Below are 19,344 nucleotides of genomic sequence, written 5' to 3' on the forward strand. Positions count from 1 at the left end.
TCCTTTTATTATCTCTGAGGAATATAAACTCATAACTAAACGTACAATGACTTACATTAGGTCACTGATCGTACTATGGAGATTTTTGGGTGGTCTCATGCCTTAGATCAATGACACCTTAAATAAAATCATGTCATTTTTTTTTAAATTCAAATATTAATTTTTTTTTTTTTTATAAAAAATTACAATTATTAGTAATTTTTTTTTTTTAACATGGCTCACGCATCCAAGTATTTTTTTCTTTTTCGTACAAAAAAGTCGTATCATAAAAAAAAAAAAATTGAAGAAGTTGATAATTAAATTCCTATTGAATTTACATCGTAGGATTAATTACGCGTCTTTGTTCTAATGTGTCCTTTGTATTTATGAGTCACCTCGTGACTTGAATGTCACAATTTTATGATAATCTGTGCACCTTGTCTTCCCAGAAGATCTTACGGGTTCGTATTAAAATATATAACTTTAAAAAAAAAAAAAAAAGAAGAAATAAGAAATTTTTAAACCAGACGAAAAATAAACATTTTGAATTTTGGGCTGATTTATATTGACCCTAGATTTTTTAGTTTGTAAAAAAATGTAAAAATATATTTATGTATATTTACAAAAAGTGTTATTTATTTATTATTCTACAGACGATCCACCAGAGCTTTGAGAAAATGATAAAATAAAGTTTCGTCGCCACGCAGACTCGTGGTGGTTTCCTGCCGTTAAGGAAGATCAAGGAAGATCCGCACTTTTGGTTACTAATGTCGTAAATTCACAGTGAATCACTCATTTTCTTTTAACATTTTTCTCTTTAATTTTATTTAAATACACATGTATTTTTTTTACTACCGTGTAGAGAAAAATCACGTAGGGACACTTATCTTCTATAGATTATACGAATGCTTTATTGAAGACAACATGAGATAGGAAAAAAAAAATGAAAACGAAAGGATGACCCTGATCGTAACATACATCGCCACACCTAGAAATCGAAAGCATCCGAGACCTGGTTATCGTAACTAGATCATTTTTTCCCTTATAGCTTCTTGTTTTTTTTTATTTCTTCAACCCTTTATTCAATTTCCATTTTCATTGTTGTCTTCTTTCATTTTTTAAGTGATGACACTTTTTTATTGGTAATTATATTTATTTTTAAAGACTTCAATGTTTTTGCTGATAAGTAGGATCATAAAATTATTATTATTTTTTTTTTTTTTTTGTGATAAAAAATTTTTTTTCATGACAATAAAGTTAGTAGACATTTAAAAATTTTTTGATTGTTTTTAACAAAAAAATAAATATTTTGAAAAATTGCACGTATAGTTTATGGAATTTCTGATATGTCCATTTTTTTAGAAATTTTTTTTTTTCATTATTTATCTGTAAAAAAAATTTTTTTTAATTTCAAATGTCTGCTAGCTTTACTATCATTTTTTTTTTAAATAAAAAATCGTAACAAAAATTAAATAAATGGTTTGAGTAAAAAATATAAAAGTCATGATTTTAAATTTTTATAAAATTATTTAAATAAATTTTTTGTAACAATTTTTATTATTATTTTGAATGAGGAAAATAAGCGAAGGTCATAGCCCTTAAAAAACTAAAAAAAAAATATGTAAATATATAAATAAATAATTCTTATATTGCAATACCAATAGATAAAAATTAAAATGTAAAACAGCTGTTTAAATTCCACTTCTTTCTTTTTAATTTCTTCTCGCACACTCCACGCGTGAATCATAATTCCATCACATGTGTGCATAGTACAAGATTCATACAAATATATACATAACACGTGAAGTATACAGGCGCCTTTAAGCCTTACATCGTCTACTGACTCCCAATTCCTACCATACAATTTTTTTTTTTTTTTTTTTCTTTTTATGAATTCCGCGAAAATCACTTAGACTTCATTTTATTCCACTGAATAAAATCAATCATTAGCTAGTTATTTTTTTCCACAATAAATACATTGTACTTAACAACTGACTCAACTCGATAATTATAAACTTTATTTTATTTACAAAATTAAAATAAATTAAAAAATTATGCGATTAAATAAAAAGTCATCTGTCGTAAGCAAAAAGTAATCACATGTCAATACATTAAATATATATGCAACTATAATAATAATAATAATAATAATAATAATAATAATAATAATAATAATAATAATATAAATATATAAGAGAATAAACATGATGAGTATAGAAATACATATAATACATACATACATAAAGTAGGAAACAACTCATCATGTTCAGTAACTCAGTGACTCATATACATTCTCGTATAAATTCAATTCAAATCTTTTTCTCCGCATTATAAATATATCTATAGATAGAGATATATATTTTTTATAACTTAATATCTATACTAAAAAATGTAGAATATCATCTGCAGTGAGAAATTTAAAAATTTAAAAATATACAGCAAGTTCGACAGCTCAACCAGATAATTAAATATTATTTTCTTGAAAATCACCTAAGACTTAAGGAAAGATGATTCAACTTATGATTCAACTCACGGCTTTTTTTAATTTTTCACGTTGCTTTTTTATCACTACTCACGTTAATTAATTATTCGAATAGTTATAAGCTAATGACTAATAAAATATATCATGGGTTTTTAATTTTTAAATTATATGTCAATAAAATTATCATAATTTCGTATGTGGAATCGACTGCCTGTCATAAGCATGTATTTTATATGATTTCAAAAAATTATAATGATAATGGTATTAATTACAGTAATAAAAATAATAATAATAATAATAATTTTATTGATTAACATAATTCACAATAAAACTTTTAAATTGTAACAGAAGCTTCAAATGTAATTAATGATCACAATTATGAACAATAAATTATATTTTACTTGATATGGAGTAAATTATTCTCCACGAAACATTGATAGTAAATTTTCATCATTAATTTGTCTATTTTGTTCCTATTCTTAGTTTATAATTTTGACAATTTTAATGGAGGCTTATAACGGGCTGTCTGCTACGAAACTCAAAAGAGTGTTTAAGTGGGGCAAGTTGGTTGGACTCAGTAACTGCCGATTGAGGGGGAGAGGCTTATGACGGGTAGTCGGCTGTATATATATATATAACACTTGTATACTTTTTGAACAAAAAATCTGTGGAAAAAGTTGACATCTATCACAAGCGGGAGCCAATAATGATACAAAAAAAAATTATTTTACCGCAAAGATTTGTTTAAAAAAAACGGGTAAATAAAGCAGCTTGGAGACAGCCATTGACAATTGACCATTAGTTAAAGCTGACAAAGTATCAAATGAAATTATTTATCTCACCGAGCTTTATATTTTCTTCAGTAACTTTGCTACGTGCGGGTTTTTTATCACTCATTTTATTTTATACCCTTATCACTGGATCCTTTTTTTCAAGGTTTGTATATATGTATAGTCATAAAGTAGTTTCTCAGGACTTTGACTCCATGACCGCGAACTCTATCAAATAAATATGTATAGATATATATTAAAATGACTAATTTTCAAATTAATTATAAAATAAACGATGAGACTCCGGAATAAAAATAAAAAGTAACAAAGACTTGATTGCGCAGTCTTAAGTTTTATTTTATTTTCCCGTTCAAGACTCGTGTCGTGTCTTAAGATATAATATCTAGTTCGTATATGATTATAATCGCGCTCAATGAGCCGGAAATCTGTGTAATTGACAAATTGCTCTGACGACATTTAATATATATCAGTGGGCCTTAAAGTCCGAAACTGCCTTACACTAGATTCATTTATTAAAATTTAATTACAAATTTTTAATAAATTTAAAGTGAATATAAACATTTTCTACAAGGTTTCTTACAAGGTAATTGTTTATTGATTTGTAAGAACGTAAATACTGTGATGGAGTTTAATCCTCGGATGGTTTATTATGATAATAAATATGCATGTTAGCTCATTAGCAATCCAAATTGTCGATAGTTTGAGTTTAATATCATATGCACATAGCAATGTAAGTACATTTAACTTTATAGTTGGAGTTATAGTTATAGAAATAGTTATCAACTCCCAAAGGAGGTCGAGACATACAACTCTCGTTATCACGCCTCAGTATTTTACCAATTAAATTATCTCTATTCTGCTATTTTATGTTTGTAAATTTACCGTGGTACAAAAGCTCGATACTCGACACAATTCAATGATAAAAAAATATGACTGGATGTAACTGACAAGTGGGAATTTTTTGAATTTTTGAATTAATAAATAAAATGTAAGAATCAAAATTTTAAAATCCGGATTTGGACCAATGAAAAATCCGTACGCGCATTTTTTTAAATTTCATTTTCATTATTTTTGGTAATTTATGTATTTAATTAAAATTTATAAAATTTCATCTGCTACATTTATACTCCAAAAAAATATGAATGTTTATGATATTGAAGTTAATTGACGTTGAATAATATTTTGATTTTTTTCAGACAAATTATAAAAAAAAAAATATTAACAAAAATTGCACTTACAGTTCTTTTAATTTTCCACATGTGAATTTTTTAGTTTTGTGTTTTTTTTTGTAATTGATTTGTTAAATAAAAATTCAAAAATTTTTGATTGCTTACTAACTTTAGGATAATTATGATACTGAAGTTAGTTGACGTCGAATAACTTTTTGATTTTTCTCAGATAAATAATAAAAAAAAAAAAAAAATGCACATGTAGTTTTTTAAATTTTCTACATGTGCATATTTTTAGTTTTTTTTGTATTCGATTTGTTAAATGAAAATTCAAAAATTAACTGTCTGTTAACTTCAGGATCATGAATAATTTATTTGTAATTAAGATATCTGTGTTTGTAATTAATTGGGAGTTTTTTAAAATTATTTCTTTAATAAACGGCAATTATTTGCCTAGATTGATAAGTAACAATTTAATTGTAATTTTAATAAAAATTGTTACAAAGAATTGAATAGATAATACAATGTTGCTAAGTAAATAATAACATCAAGGAAGAGGTTGCATTTCCGTGTACAAGTTGCCTTCAACAAATCTAGTCACGCGTAAAAAACTATTGTCTTTGATTTTAGATTTAATTAATCTATTAAACGTTGCTGTACTCGAGGATTTAAGACAACAAAAATTACATGTTTGACTTTGACTGTAAATAATTAATAATTGATTAATTACTTTATTCATTAATGAGATGTATTTATTGTTTTTATCTGATTGTTATCATATTTATTTTAAAAAATGTTACGCTCAAGTAGAATCTTAAATAATGACGTTAACTTTCCAACTCATTGTTTTTTTTTCTTACTATTTAAAATTAAAAATAAATTTTCGTAATCTGTTATATAATTAAATATATAAGCATATTTATATTTCTTAATATTTTATTAAGTACACTTTTACAATGATAATTAAAAAATAATTATTTTAAGCTATTACTCATTTTTTTCCTAAACACATCAACAGATCATCATTACTTAGATATATAAGAATTTGTCTCACGCAATCGTCAGGCAAATTAATAAAAATGTCCTTCAAATTCTCGTGAACTTTTACAAGCAACTGATTACGCTTGCGTCCTTTATCAAAAGACTCCATCAACATATGCGCGTACAACGGAAACTTGGAAATTAAATCAGGAAGATTCATAGCTTCCTCGATATTCTTATTATTTGCATACATCACCATCTGAGGAACATTTGTAAAAAACAAATCGTGATAACAAACACAAGTACCCTCAATTTGTTCTTCTTTCATTTGTTTTACTTGAGCTTCGCATTCAGACAGAAAACCCTCGTATATATTTTGATGAGAGTTAGCCAAATTTAAAAAAGTTGGATTGGCAGCAAATCCTGCAACCTTGCATTTCATTATATGCTTCCAAACTTTTTCATAGATCTGAGACCAATTAATCATATCATTTTCAATGTCAAAACGCATTTGGTTCTGGAATTGTGAGAAATTATTCAGTAGCGAATAGAAATGAACAAAATTCATGAGTTTTGAAGATGACTTAAGTACACCTATGGCATTCAAGTCCGCACCCGAGACAATTAAGGCAACCATAGCAGGTACACACATCCGGCTCATAGCTTCAAGAAGCGGAGGCATATCTTCATAATCAAGTAAATCACGTCTGCAGTTCATATCAGCGCCAGCAAAGCACAAACTGCGAACAATGTTTCCTTCTTCGAGGGTAACAGCAAGTTGTAAAACTGTCTCTCCATTGTTTGATCTGGCATTAACCCGAGCACCCTTACTCAGTAAAAAATTAACCATTGTTCTATTACGATTCTTTATAGCATAATGCAATGCCGTGCATCCTTCGCCTCGGTCTAAACAATGAGCATTGATGTCAGCACCATGGTCTAGTAATAAATGAACCATCTCCAATTTATCAGCTTTTACGGCAGCTTGCAAAGCAGTTATACCATTCATTTGTTTCATAGTAAGGTTTACAATATCTATTCCATAAAAATAACTGGACTCATTAAATACATAATTTTGAAGAAAAGCCCAACGAAAAAATAATGAGTTATAAATCGGCTGATACTTGGAGTAGACATCGATCGTTGCACCTTTGCTAATTAATTTTTTTGCAATTGTCAGATTATTACTTAGTGCTGCAACATGAAGAGGCGTCAAGACGGACTCTGCTGCGGCATTAATGTCACAGCTTTCGTGATCCAATAGAAGCTGGACGATGTCTTCTAACTTCAACTCCACGGCGACGCCCAAGGCAGTCAACCCACCGTAATAATTATGATTATAAGTCACAGCGCTATTGATATCGAAATTCTTCTCCAAAAAATCTTTGACTTTATTTTTATTATTATTTTTAATTGCTTCGTATAGAAGAATTTGATCCAAAAAATTGTTCTCAGTTAAAGATAAGTACTTGAACAGTTTTTCCTGGAGTGTTTCGGCCCCATTGCTAATGGTCCGGCGTGAATATATGATCGTTTTAATCAGCTCGATAAATTTATCTTCCATAGCTTGAGTAAGTTGATCACCTGAAATTAATACATCCAAAATTTTTTCAATCTCTACTTGTACTTCATAATCTTCACGTTGTTTTTCAGCAGATCTTTCGCCGGTAGACATTTTTATTTATTTATTAATCAATTCCTGAAAATAATAAATAGTAGTTGTTAGTTTAAAGTCAGTATAGTTATTTTGTTTGTAGGATAATTTACAAATAGACATAATTATGTTTGATAAGTAGGTATATAAAAATAAATTAATCAGGTAATCAACTATGATGCTTAAATAAATTTTAAATTTCAAATTTTGCGCAAAGATGGTGATGCCACTACGCTGCACTAACGCGGTCTGATGCTGAGCTGCAGCACGTTTTAAAATGCACCCATAGTGATTATAGAAAAGATAGAACAATTAAGATACTAACCTGGGATCTTAAATATAAAAACCAACAATTTATTGAACAGAAATTATTTTTCAGAATAAATACACTAGGATTTATTAACGCCCACAAGCTAATATGCAATTAAAAATATTATTTTACCACGTATTACTCCGTTTATTTTAACTGAACTTGAACACGTGAGTCATGTGCAACCTCTGACCTTGCTTGCGACTAACTAGTTAGACATAGAAATGGACACGTGAAATATGTCCTGTATTTCAAGGTTATGGGTTTCTATAATGAATTTTTTTTTTTTTTTTCAGTTTCATGGGGGCGGCACTTGTAATTATTCAAATAAAAACTAATAAGCATGACCCTCTGATGAGTGTAAGAGTGGCAGATAGACAAATTTAAAACTATTGATCAACAGAATAAATAATTAATAGAATAAAATTTTAAAAAATGCGCATCTAAAAAATTAAATAACTAATAAGTGCTTTTTTTATAAATATTATTTTTGTTTAATTATTTACTCTATTTATTTATAATTTTAAATTTGTCTGATGACTGCTACATTCTCCCTCATAATCTCTAAAATAATTTAATTTTTTCTACAGATATAATAATAATTATATTTTAAATTAAAAATGAATAAAGATTCAACAAGAAATCAAATAAACTTCTTTTGTATTTCAGTTAAATTTTCTTACCGGAAACAAATTCATCTGTTCAGAAAAAAAAATTAATAATTATCTATCTTCTAATAATTTAATTAATTAAATATTAAGCACAACTGGACACTTTTTCTTTTAATAAATCATAAACATTTTGTTCAAGTAAAAAAAAAAAAAAAAAAAAAAAAAAATACTTTATTTTTCTGACAACTCTTTTATAAAAGTAAAATATATGAAGACATTCAATAAATATACTTTTTAAATTTCCATTAAAAAGTTTTAAAATAAAATAAAATAAAAAAATTTTAATTTCATTTCAAATTTAAAAAATAAGTCATTGTACGAAGAGTCATCCAATATATGTATATATATATATATATATATATATATATATATATATATATATATATATATAAAAGTATGATATGTATTAGTAGTTTTCCATTGATAGTAAATTACTTAGAATTAATAAGTAATTTAAAAGAATTATAAAAATATGAATAATTTGTTCTTCGACCCGATGAGTTGTGTGAAAATAAAATCATAAGTAAATGTAACTTATATATACATATTTAATTTAATTATTTAAATATCTGCTTATTTATATGCATAAGATAAATAAATTCACTTGCATTTGCTTTTAGATCCAGATATAAATTAACATAAAAGGGTTTTGTCGAGGAATCATCAAAATTGTCTGACTGGATCATAACTTTTTCCTTACTCACTTGGCCACGTACGAGCAGAATTCTTTTTTTAATAATAATAATAATGATATGTATGAGGATGAGTCCTAAAAGGTAGGAACATCGATTAGAGTAAGTCATTGTTATTTTATTATCAATAATTTAAACATGAGCAATGGGAGTTTCTGTTGCGGTCAATAAAACTTTTGGTAGGACAAAGAGAACCTTGGCCTAAGTCACTGACATCCAGGACTCATTCCATTCTATTTAAATAAGAACGTAGATATAAGTCGTATGTGATTCACCAGGACATCGACTGCTACATTTTGTTTGTTTTTTAAAAAAAAAAATTGTATCCGCGGCCGGAAGGAAAAGTTTATTTCTTTACGTGTTCGAGTACTTGGAATCAAGTGAGTTTACTTGTTTGATTATTCATTAATTTAATTTCATGCATATATGAGTTCTATTACACCCATGGAATTTTTTTAATTTTATAAAAAATTCTCGCGAGAATTTTTGGTTTTATCTGGAATTTTAAAAAATTTTTAAGCTACATAGAAAATCTTTTATTTTTTTTTTTTTTTAAATTTATAAACTTCTTAATATATCATAAATATATTAATATATTTATATATGTAATTTTAAAAAATTCAATAAATTTTAATTAAAAAAAAATTTCACGAAAATTAAATTTGAAATAATTAGAACTTATGAGAAAAAAAAATATTTAATTTAAAATTTGAATCAAATTTTAAAAAATTAAAAAAAAAATTCTTATAAGTTCTGATAAATTTTTATATAAAATTTTCTATAGACCAATAAAATTATCTTAGAAAATAATTTTTTTTGTGTCCAATAAAATTCCATTCGTTTTATTGACTATCATAAATTTTCATAAATTTTTTATCGAAAAAAAAAACGCTACAATTCTAAGACCCATTCATTCATATAAAAATGTAATCGTATTTTATGAGTGTGAATCAGAACACGAGCAAATAAAACTCAGTAAATAAAATACGAAATATAAATAAAGTATTGTAATATTTGTGTACTAAAATTATCATCAATATACCAGTAAATTAAATAATTTATTTGTTTATATAAATAAAAATGAACGTTTTACAGTTTGTATATTTATTAATTAATTAATTATTAAGTTACTTATTTAATATATAGTTTTATAAATTGGATAGATTTAATAATACTTTGAAATTAATGTTAAATTATTAAATATTATTAAATGTCAATCTGTAGTTTTAGTTTCATTTATTTTTTCTTAGTTATTGACTGCTTTAAAAATAATACAATTACAATGATAGTATATTTATTTATATATATATTATTTATATTTATTTTTATCTCACGATTTTTTATTTATGACAGCACTCGTATTTTTTTCTGTTACCAGTCTAGCGCTAATAGATATTTTTATTTAATTAATTTATTAATTATTATAGCAAAGTTTCAAAGGCTTAGACAAAAAAAAATAATTTCTTAGCTCAAGAATTTTTTTCTCGCCTCAAAAAATTTTTTTTTTGCTCCAAGAAAAATTTTAGTTTTAATTTATAAAGTAAAAGTTTTTTTGAGCCCAGAAAAAAATTTCTTTGCGCAAAAAATTTTTACTCTCTTCAAGAAAATTTTTATTTGACCCAAGAAATTTTTTTTTCTCTGTACCAGAGCTTAATATAACACGCTAAGAAAAAAAAATTTATTAATTATTTAAATGAATAACTTTGTTGGCAAGTACAGGAAATTATTATTATTTTTCACACTGGAAATAAATATTCCATATCTACAGATTTTTAATTTACTTAGTGGGCGTCTAAGGACAAAGATCGAGCGATTCTTTATGTACATACATAGCTGTGCGCAATATTAATTATTTTTTTTTTAATTAGTATCATTACTTGATGTACTTATTCTATTAACCATTATATTAGCTGCCGTCAAAAGGCGGGACAGGAATGAGAGAAATTCAGATTACAATAAAAATTTATAAATTTTTTTTAAATGTCGTGATATTTTTTAAAATTAATTTATTAATCAATAAATTCAATAATAAAACAAATAAATGAAATTAATATTTATGTTTTAATAAAGCTCATAAATGAGCACGTGACATGAGTACTTATTCGTGATACTTTTTAATATTTAATAACTTTAATTACCAAAAATGGACAGGTGCCTCTGTGATCGTAACCTTTTCTTATTTCAAAAAATTTATTTATTTATAAATAAATAAAAATAAATTTAAAAAGAAAATGTCACGATCAAGACGATTATTTTATTCAATAAATATTACATACAATTGTTTATTTATTAATAATGATAATATATATATATATATATATGTATATATTAATAATTAGTATTGTTCTAAATGGACAGGAATAGTTTTGTTTTTCACAATATGGACAAATTTATATTTTCACTTAAATCTTAAGTGTAAGCATTTTAAATTTATGTTTACTCGTATTGTTATTTCACACATGTACCTCTCAGAAAATTTCAAAAAAAATATTCTTAGCCCTTTTTTTTTAAATTTGATTTTGCTTCACAAGAGGATTTCAGTATTTTTATATATTTTTAATTGTAATTATAATTATTTAATTGAATTATTTTTTATTACTTAAAAGACTAGGAATCCATGAGCCAAATTAATTATAAATAATTAATAATTATAATTATTTAAAATAAAATATTAATAAAATAAACAGAGAAAATAAATACCGATAATTTAGAGTGGTCACAGTTTTTTTTTTTTAAATACAATCAATAATATTTAATTAATTAATTAATTATAGTAATAATAATAATAATAATAATAATAATAATAATAATAATAATAATAATAATTACACAAATATATATTCAATTAAGCAAGTAATTTATTAATCCCTAATGGCTAAACTTAATTTACTAATATTGCATCCCTACTGCACATTTTTTTTAATTACTTAATTATTAAACTTAAATTGTAGTTTTCATTTATAATTCATTTTTTTTTTTAAATAATAATTATAATTATATTAACAAACACTTAAAAGCCGTCGGAATGCACCCAAGCATTCGACATTTTAATTTATGTAATTATTAATTATTATTAGTTTATTTATTTATTTTTTTTTATTTATAAATAAAAACCGTACTCATGTAGTAACATAAAAAAATAATAGTGTCAACTGTATGGTACAATAATAATTAAAAATAATAATTAAATTAATTTAATTAATTAAAAAAAAAAATTATAATAAGGAACAGGTCGCGCTAAAAAAATACAATATTAAACAACTGTATACATATAAAATCTTTTTTAAATAATCTACACACGTAGATAATTAATTCATTAATAATTATAATTATTTATTATTATTTTTTATGGGTAATTGTTAAGATGGTGATTAACAATTATTTTAATTAATTACGATACTTTTCCTGTGGATTAAATTACCATACAAGTAATTTTGGAAAGTAATCGTGTAAGATATTACGTCGATTTTTTTTTTATTACCGACTTGTCTTTATCGCGCTATTTTTTTTTTATTGTTATTGTATTTTAATTAAAATCATTATTTATATTTTTTTTATTACAAATTAGTTTATTGTAAAATTTAAATTTAGGCGCGGGACATTTGAATGCCCAATTATGTAAAATAACGAACGATTAAAGAAAACAATTAACATGAAATATATATATGAAATAAAGAGATGGATTTTAATAAATGAAATAAATTCAATGGAATGCTTAAAAATTATTTATCATTTTTAAATATTTTTCAATGTTATTTTTTTTTTCTACTTCTAGTGAGAATAAATATGCCTGACTGGCGACGTCTTTTATTAAATAATTATTTAGTTCGATTGCGTCGAATGGTTTTAAACAAATGTACTAATGCTCAAAGTAATTTTTTACTGTACTGATAAATTTTTATGACAACAATGATAATCGTAATCAATTAGCTGCTCTATTTATTATACTAGAGGACTGAAAACACCGCTGCTACATATAGTGTAGGCATGTAGCAACTAATTGTAAGATATTGTTTTATTTAATGGTATTGTATTGTATATTTTATTGTAGATGATTTTATTTATACCAAATGGGCTCATTTTCCACGCGATGGATATCGAGTACCGGTTGTTGAAAGGCCTTCACCACGACTTCGGCTTCGATGCAATGAATGTAAACCTTCACCTACAATTTATTATATTATTTTATCAATTCGAATATATCAGTATGGATCACTTGGCAGCAATTTTTTTATTCCTTCTTATAATTTTATAGAAAATTCTCCAACACATCAATGACTTCGTATATCACATAAAAATTCCGTACAACAACTAGAAAAATTTTTCTCGCCAAAAAATTCCTTTTTTTTTGTGTGAAAAATTAAAAAAAAAAAATTAGAATAATTACTTATTTATAATAAAAAAATAATGTCATATTTTCTGTCATAATAAAAACTTTTTGCAACATATATTTATATTTTATATTACTCTGATGTATTTTTAAAGTCGATTTGAATTTTAAAAAAAAACCAAATGTAATTTTCCAAATAAATAAAATTTAAACTCTTATAGCATAGAAACTGTTTGAGTTATGAACATTTTTCTGAGGACTTTTTTTTTGTAAAATCAATAGTTTAAATGTTAGTCATTTAACCAAAAATTGATTATCCGAAAACTGCAAATTTACTACGAATTTATAAGATGAAAAAAAAATTGCTTGTAGATGACCCACTTTAAAACACATAATAATTTATTTTAATAAAAATACCTCGACTGACACTTCTGCGCATAGTAGATGATGGAGGTGGTGCTGTTTCCTGTTTAGTAAAACTTCTTAAAGCTCTACCTCTTCTGTCTTGAATTAGTTTATCTACTTTAACAAATATTCCACACTTGGGTCTACATGTGAAATAACGTTGCCCATTAACAGCACCATCATTTTTACCTAAACAAATATTTAACTACTTCACAAAACAGTAAACAAAATAACGAGACTAAACTTTTTTTAAACCACTAGAGTAAATTTATTAAAAAAAAAAAAAAAAAAAAAAAGTCAAAGTTTTAATTGGCCAATCAATTTTACCAAGATTTCCAATAAATTGTTTATTTCATGGATCAAAAAAATTTTTTCTGGCCCCGTTAAATAAAATAACAAAAATAAAAATGAATATAAAGGAGATATTTTTATTCAATTAATAAACGTACCGGTTGGAGCATCAAGCTCGACACCAATCCAAGTGCCAGATGCAAATTCCGTGGGTCCAATATATGCAATAACGCCGCAATAACTGTAAGGTCTCACCATAACGGACTCGCCAACTACCACCCAGTCAGGCAGAGGAGGTTCTATTCTCGTTAAATCGTGTCGTGAACCGAATCCGGAATTTTTATCGCTCATATCGTCGTCGATACGTTCTGCTGACGAACTATTGTCACCATTCTCGTAGCCCATATCTGGTTGCTGAAGTATATGCTCTAGTTGTGCTGCGACTTTACTTTCCGAGAGGTGTGGACGGACCATTGGAAATGAAGCTCGGTGTTGATTATTATTATTATTACTGCTATTATTATTGTTATTATTATTATTAATATTAATATTTGAAGTTCTCGAGGCAGAACTACCGGATTGTTTCCGTCTCCGCACAACTTTACCAGGTGGAAGTTTTGTATTGACAATTGAATTGCCCTCCAGAGGACTATCGTCACTTGACCCTTGGCTGATTTCCATTTCATTTCTTTTATCTTCGTGATCTTTGTCATCAATCGATGAATTACTTTGCGTATTTAATTCTTCACTGTCATTTTTATTAAAGGGGTTGGAGAAACGTTTGCTGATATCCGGATTTTCCGGTCTTGCTGTCTCGGTCTGTCGTACGTCGTCTGCTATTCGTTGTGAGACAGTCAAATTATCTAAGTCGGTGTTTATTTCTCCTAAATATTCTTCTGGAGTTTCTTCAACCAATGAGCTGTCCATTTTTTCGGGTTTTTTGAAGTCAATTAAATTGCGATACTCTAAGTCAGGTGTCTCGTCAACGCTGATTGATTTTATCGACATCGAGTCATCGGAGGTCAAATTTGTTGTTGATACGGCTTGAGATCCATAACCACTGCTACTCATACTCGGTGTATTAATCTTGGTTGATTGAAGCTCTGCCAGTGAGTCAAGTGTACGTGAAGTTGTTAGTGGCTTCACAAACTTTGTCGGTGCCTAAAATTAATATTATGGGTTTTGATACTTGATCTTCAAAATTTATTTATTAATTAACTAGTAAATAAATTAATTAACTCATTAGAGTATAATTTTTTTTAAAATTTTGAATTTTTCGCGGACAGTTTAAAAATATTAAACTTAACCTAGAATAAAAAATTATTAGAATAAAACTTTATTAAAGCTTATAACTTTTAAAATTTGAAATTTTTGGCGGGAAATTTAAAAAAATGTTAAACTTGGTCTAGAATAAAAAATTATCAAAATAAAATTTTTTTTTAAGTTCATTTTAAATAATTTTTTTTTAATTTTATTAAAATTTATAATTTAAAAAAATTTGAAATTTTCGGCGGGAAATTAAAAAAAAATATTAAACGATCTAGAATAAAAAATTACTAGAATTAAATTTTTTTTTACTATAAAATTAAAAAACGAGGACCGATTTAGCGGACATGTAATGAGTTAATTAATTAGTTAATTAGCGACTTGCGGTTGCGTTTTTAATAAAAAAAAAAATACCTTGTAAGCTTCATACTCAGAATAATCAGCATCACTTTTTTCTTCGTCGTCATCTTGGATCGGAGATACCGGATGATTACTGTGTGACGTTTCTTCATGTAATGTCGTCATACGCAGACCCAACTTACCGGTCATATTTGGTGATGCTTAAATAATTAAATAAATAACAAAATAAATATAACATTTTACAAATATTTTAATCTTCCATCTAAAGACTAAAACAATAATCTATTAATCTATTCACTATTTATTTTATTTTATTTAATATAATAAAATAAATAAAATAACTGCGCTGAAATAAAAATAAAAATAATTATAAATAAAAATAATAAAATTGGTTTTAAAAAATAAATAGTGAGTTTGCTACAAGCTCTAATTTTTTTTTTAGTGAATAAGCTTTCTACAAAAATGAAATAATATAATTTTAAAAATAAATAAAATAAAATGAAATAAAGGTAAATAATTAAACAAATGATGAAACAAAAGGAAAGAAAAAGAAAAAGAAAAGATAATTCTACGACAACACCAAGCAAGTGTCACCTACACTTGGAAGAGGTGGATTGTTGCACACGTGTCAGTGAGATGTTTGGATTGAGATTCAGAAAAGTTGGTCTCGCTGAAAGGAGACAAACGTTTCAGTTATAAACATTAAAAGAAAGCCTTTATTTTGTTAGTAAGTTAGTTAATTTGTTTTTGTATTTTATTATTATTATTTATAAAATAAATGTCAGATTTATTTATCACTAAAATATTTTTCAAATTTAAATCTAACATTCACTTTATTTGTTATTATTTATGATTGTAAATACAGCAGATATTTTTAAATAAATAAAAAAAACGTAAATCGAATGAAAATTAAAAAATACACTTTTATAAAATTTAAAAATCTGTATGTGCATTTTTTTTTCTTTTATTTATAATTTAAAATTTGTCTCATATCTGCTGCATTCACACTCATTATTTATGATACTGAAGTTAGTCTAATAATTTTTGAATTTTTTCCACGACACATTATAAAAAATAATATTTAAAAAAATTACACTTATAGATTTTTAAATTTTCTACATGTGCATATTTTTTTTTTTTTTTGCAAGGGATTCGTTGAAAAAAAATCCGGAAATCTTAATTGTCAGATAACTTCATGATCATTTATTATTAATGATGCTGACAGACACCTGACAATTAGATGTTAAGTTGTCATCAGAAAAGAAACAATAATTTTTCAAGTCAGTATTTTGTTTATTAAAAAAAATAAATTTTTTAAACTACTGCTGTCAGCATCATTATTATTAATTGTTAGTTTAAAGTCAAAAAAAAATTTATTTACTAATTAATTTTGTTAATTAAATAAATGTTATTACACAAGTTGTCTAATTATCACAGTAATACATGCGATGCAATTTAAAATCTTTTTTTCTAAGTTGTAACTCCATGCACATCCAAGCAAATTTATTTTTTAAAAGTTAACCAGAGGTAAAAGAAAAAAAAAACGTCAATGTTTTAAATTTGACTTTAAACTATAACTTATTATTATTATTTAATTAGATTAATTGTTATTGTTTGATTTATATGAGATATTAATGAATATTTACTCTACAAACCAAATTGCTGTTGAAAACCTCATTAAGTTGAAATAATTAACTCGATATGAGTTTTATTATTAAATAAATGTCAATACAAAGTGAGATAAATAAAATGGACATTGACGTGAGAATAATTAAAGTTGCGTTAATTAGTTTTTTAATTAAAAATAAAAAAGATAATTAATTTGGCGTCTAGACTTTTGTGAATTGATTTTTTAAATTAAAATTTATTAAGCAACACAAATCATTATTGTCTAATTAAGCGAATTTTTTTTTCTAGTAAAATTAAAAAAAAAATGATTATTTTTAAACACAAGCATGCATGCATAAGTCGTGAATAGCTGAGCAATTAATATTTTTAAATTACTTATCAATGTTTAGAATTTTTTAATATTTAAAAATCAAAGTCAGTCGACGTCTTATAATTTTTAGAATCTTTCAAAAAACGCAAAATTACAGGAAAAAAATATTATTAAAAATTGCACATGTAGTTTTTTTAATTCTCTACATGTGCATTTTTTTATTTTTTTTTATTTTTGTAATAGACTTGTTGAAAAAGAAATTCGAAAATTGATAATTTTCTGTTAACGTCAAAATCATCAAAATTTATTACTGAATTTAATTAATTAATAAAAAATATTAATTTTCTAAACATTGATAATTAGAAGCAAGGCATTAATTAAAAAAAAAATTTTTTAAATGCTGAATAGGCATAACAACAGACTCAACCACTCACGATAAATTTATTATTTAAATTTAATGACTTATTATTATTATTAATAATATCAATCGCCGGCGTTTTTTAATCTCGATAATTAAATATCAAATCAAGACTCCATTTTTTACCTGAGTTGAGAATGGAGCCTTGGGTGGGCCAAAATAGTAGTAGAAGTAGACGTAGGATTAAACAGAGGAACAGATAAGTAACACAGTAAAATTAATTAATTTATTAATTATTATGTTATCGTAAATAAATTTTGTATCAGTTTTATTGTATGAGTTGTTTTTTTAAATTTTTTTTCAAGTGGTAGAGCATTATTGTCCGGGTGCCAAAAATACTATAGGCCAAATTGACAAGATGACAATAGCCATGCTTAAAAACTTTATTTTTATTAATTATTTAAATATTTAGTATTTTTAATTGTTATTAATAAAAGTATGATTTATTTCGGTCTTTAAAATTTGAAAAAATTAGTGAATTAAGTGATACTAGCATGTTAATTATTATGTATGCTTGCATCAGTGCAAGTTTTGGAAAAGCAGAAGATGTCTTTTAAAAGGACGACGAATTTTATTTTGTCTCAAAGCCGTTTTCTTAAATAAATAAGACGTACAGATGTCGAGCCGAGGAGTCATAGAAATTATTTTTTCCGCCTTAAAAAGTCGTTTTAATTAAAAAATCGTTTGAAAATTATTTAAAATTTTATTTTTGTTGGCACTTATGTCCAAGTTTACTATTCGGGATTTGATAAATTTGAATTATTCAAAAATTTTCAAATTATTTGTAATTTTCCAATTCGATTCGAATCGAGAAAATTATGATCAGTTTTCGAATAAAAAGTATTGATTTCAAAAATTCGTATCTTAACTTTATTTACCTCTGACGAAAATTTGAATTATTAAAATAAATATGACAATTTTAAGTCGTAAAAAAAAATTTTTTGAGTTACGAGTAAATTTTCGAATTATGTATTTGAAAACTTATGACTGCGTTGTAAAATTTTAAATAATTTGTAAATCTGAAGCATTCTCATACCCCCATTATTATTACAATAAAATTAATATTAAAATGTGAAATTCAAATTACAAATAAGTTACTTTATAAATTAATTAATTATCTATAATTAATTACAAAGATACTTATTATGTGTAAACTCTAAACAAGTGATTAAATATTTTTTCTCATGTAAACCTGTAGTATATAATTTTTTTTTACATGAGAAATGCAAGTGCGTGGTGAATGAAATGAGAATTTACACAAAAAAAAAAAAAAAAAACAAAAAAAAAAATAAACACGGCTTGTTAAAGATATTAAAAAATATTCAAAACGCGACTTTAAATTATAAACAAAAAAATAAAAAAATAAATTAATAAATATATTACATGTTTATTAATTAGTTAGTTGAGTAATTAATCAATCAATCATAACAGGGTTATGTATAATTTGAAACACAGCATAAGCAAACACTTCAAAAACAAGCCGTTTAATTTATAAATTTAAAATTTATTATATTTTTTAATTAATTAAACAAAGCATAATTTGATGAATTAATGAATTAATCCTAATTATTATTCATATTTTAATTATGTAAAAATGCACTTTTAA

General features: G+C 25.0%; 3 protein-coding genes across 8 annotated transcripts in view; 1 reads left to right on the forward strand and 2 right to left on the reverse strand.

Annotated features, from left to right (window-relative positions):
* Window positions 1–9,224, forward strand: part of LOC103577459 (O-glucosyltransferase rumi homolog) — a 28,963-nt gene extending 19,739 nt beyond the window's left edge. For 2 of the 3 annotated variants that reach the window (XM_053738080.1, XM_053738081.1), the window contains one exon: window positions 8,658–9,224. The gene's annotated coding sequence lies outside the window, so the exon portion shown is untranslated. Of the gene's footprint in view, window positions 1–632; window positions 1,118–8,657 lie in introns of those variants that run through there. The other variant, XM_053738082.1, reaches the window with a different exon arrangement.
* LOC103577493 (alpha-latrocrustotoxin-Lt1a) lies at window positions 5,413–7,599 on the reverse strand. Of its 2 annotated transcripts, none has more exons than XM_053738078.1 (2): window positions 7,499–7,599; window positions 5,413–7,101 (listed from the first exon to the last, which is right to left on the reverse strand). In XM_053738078.1, exon 2 carries the CDS (start codon window positions 7,075–7,077, stop codon window positions 5,413–5,415), a length of 1,665 nt encoding a protein of 554 aa, XP_053594053.1. In that variant the 5' UTR covers window positions 7,078–7,101; window positions 7,499–7,599. The 2 variants fall into 2 exon arrangements, with proteins under 2 accessions (XP_053594053.1, XP_008556370.1); XM_008558148.3 differs by having other exon boundaries at window positions 7,382–7,599.
* A 2,341-nt stretch (window positions 9,225–11,565) lies between the features above and the next one.
* LOC103577457 (kinesin-like protein KIF13A) overlaps window positions 11,566–19,344 on the reverse strand; it is a 43,155-nt gene continuing 35,376 nt past the window's right edge. For all 3 annotated transcript variants that reach the window (XM_008558095.3, XM_008558094.3, XM_008558093.3), the window contains exons 12-15: window positions 15,436–15,581; window positions 13,914–14,916; window positions 13,477–13,653; window positions 11,566–12,894 (exon numbers count right to left, since the gene is read on the reverse strand). In XM_008558095.3, coding sequence (XP_008556317.1) covers window positions 12,806–12,894; window positions 13,477–13,653; window positions 13,914–14,916; window positions 15,436–15,581 — 1,415 coding nt within the window. In that variant the 3' untranslated portion in view covers window positions 11,566–12,805. The remainder of the gene's footprint in view (window positions 12,895–13,476; window positions 13,654–13,913; window positions 14,917–15,435; window positions 15,582–19,344) is intronic.

This window comes from Microplitis demolitor, chromosome 4, assembly GCF_026212275.2.
Source record: "Microplitis demolitor isolate Queensland-Clemson2020A chromosome 4, iyMicDemo2.1a, whole genome shotgun sequence".
NCBI classification, from domain to species: Eukaryota; Metazoa; Arthropoda; class Insecta; order Hymenoptera; family Braconidae; genus Microplitis; species Microplitis demolitor.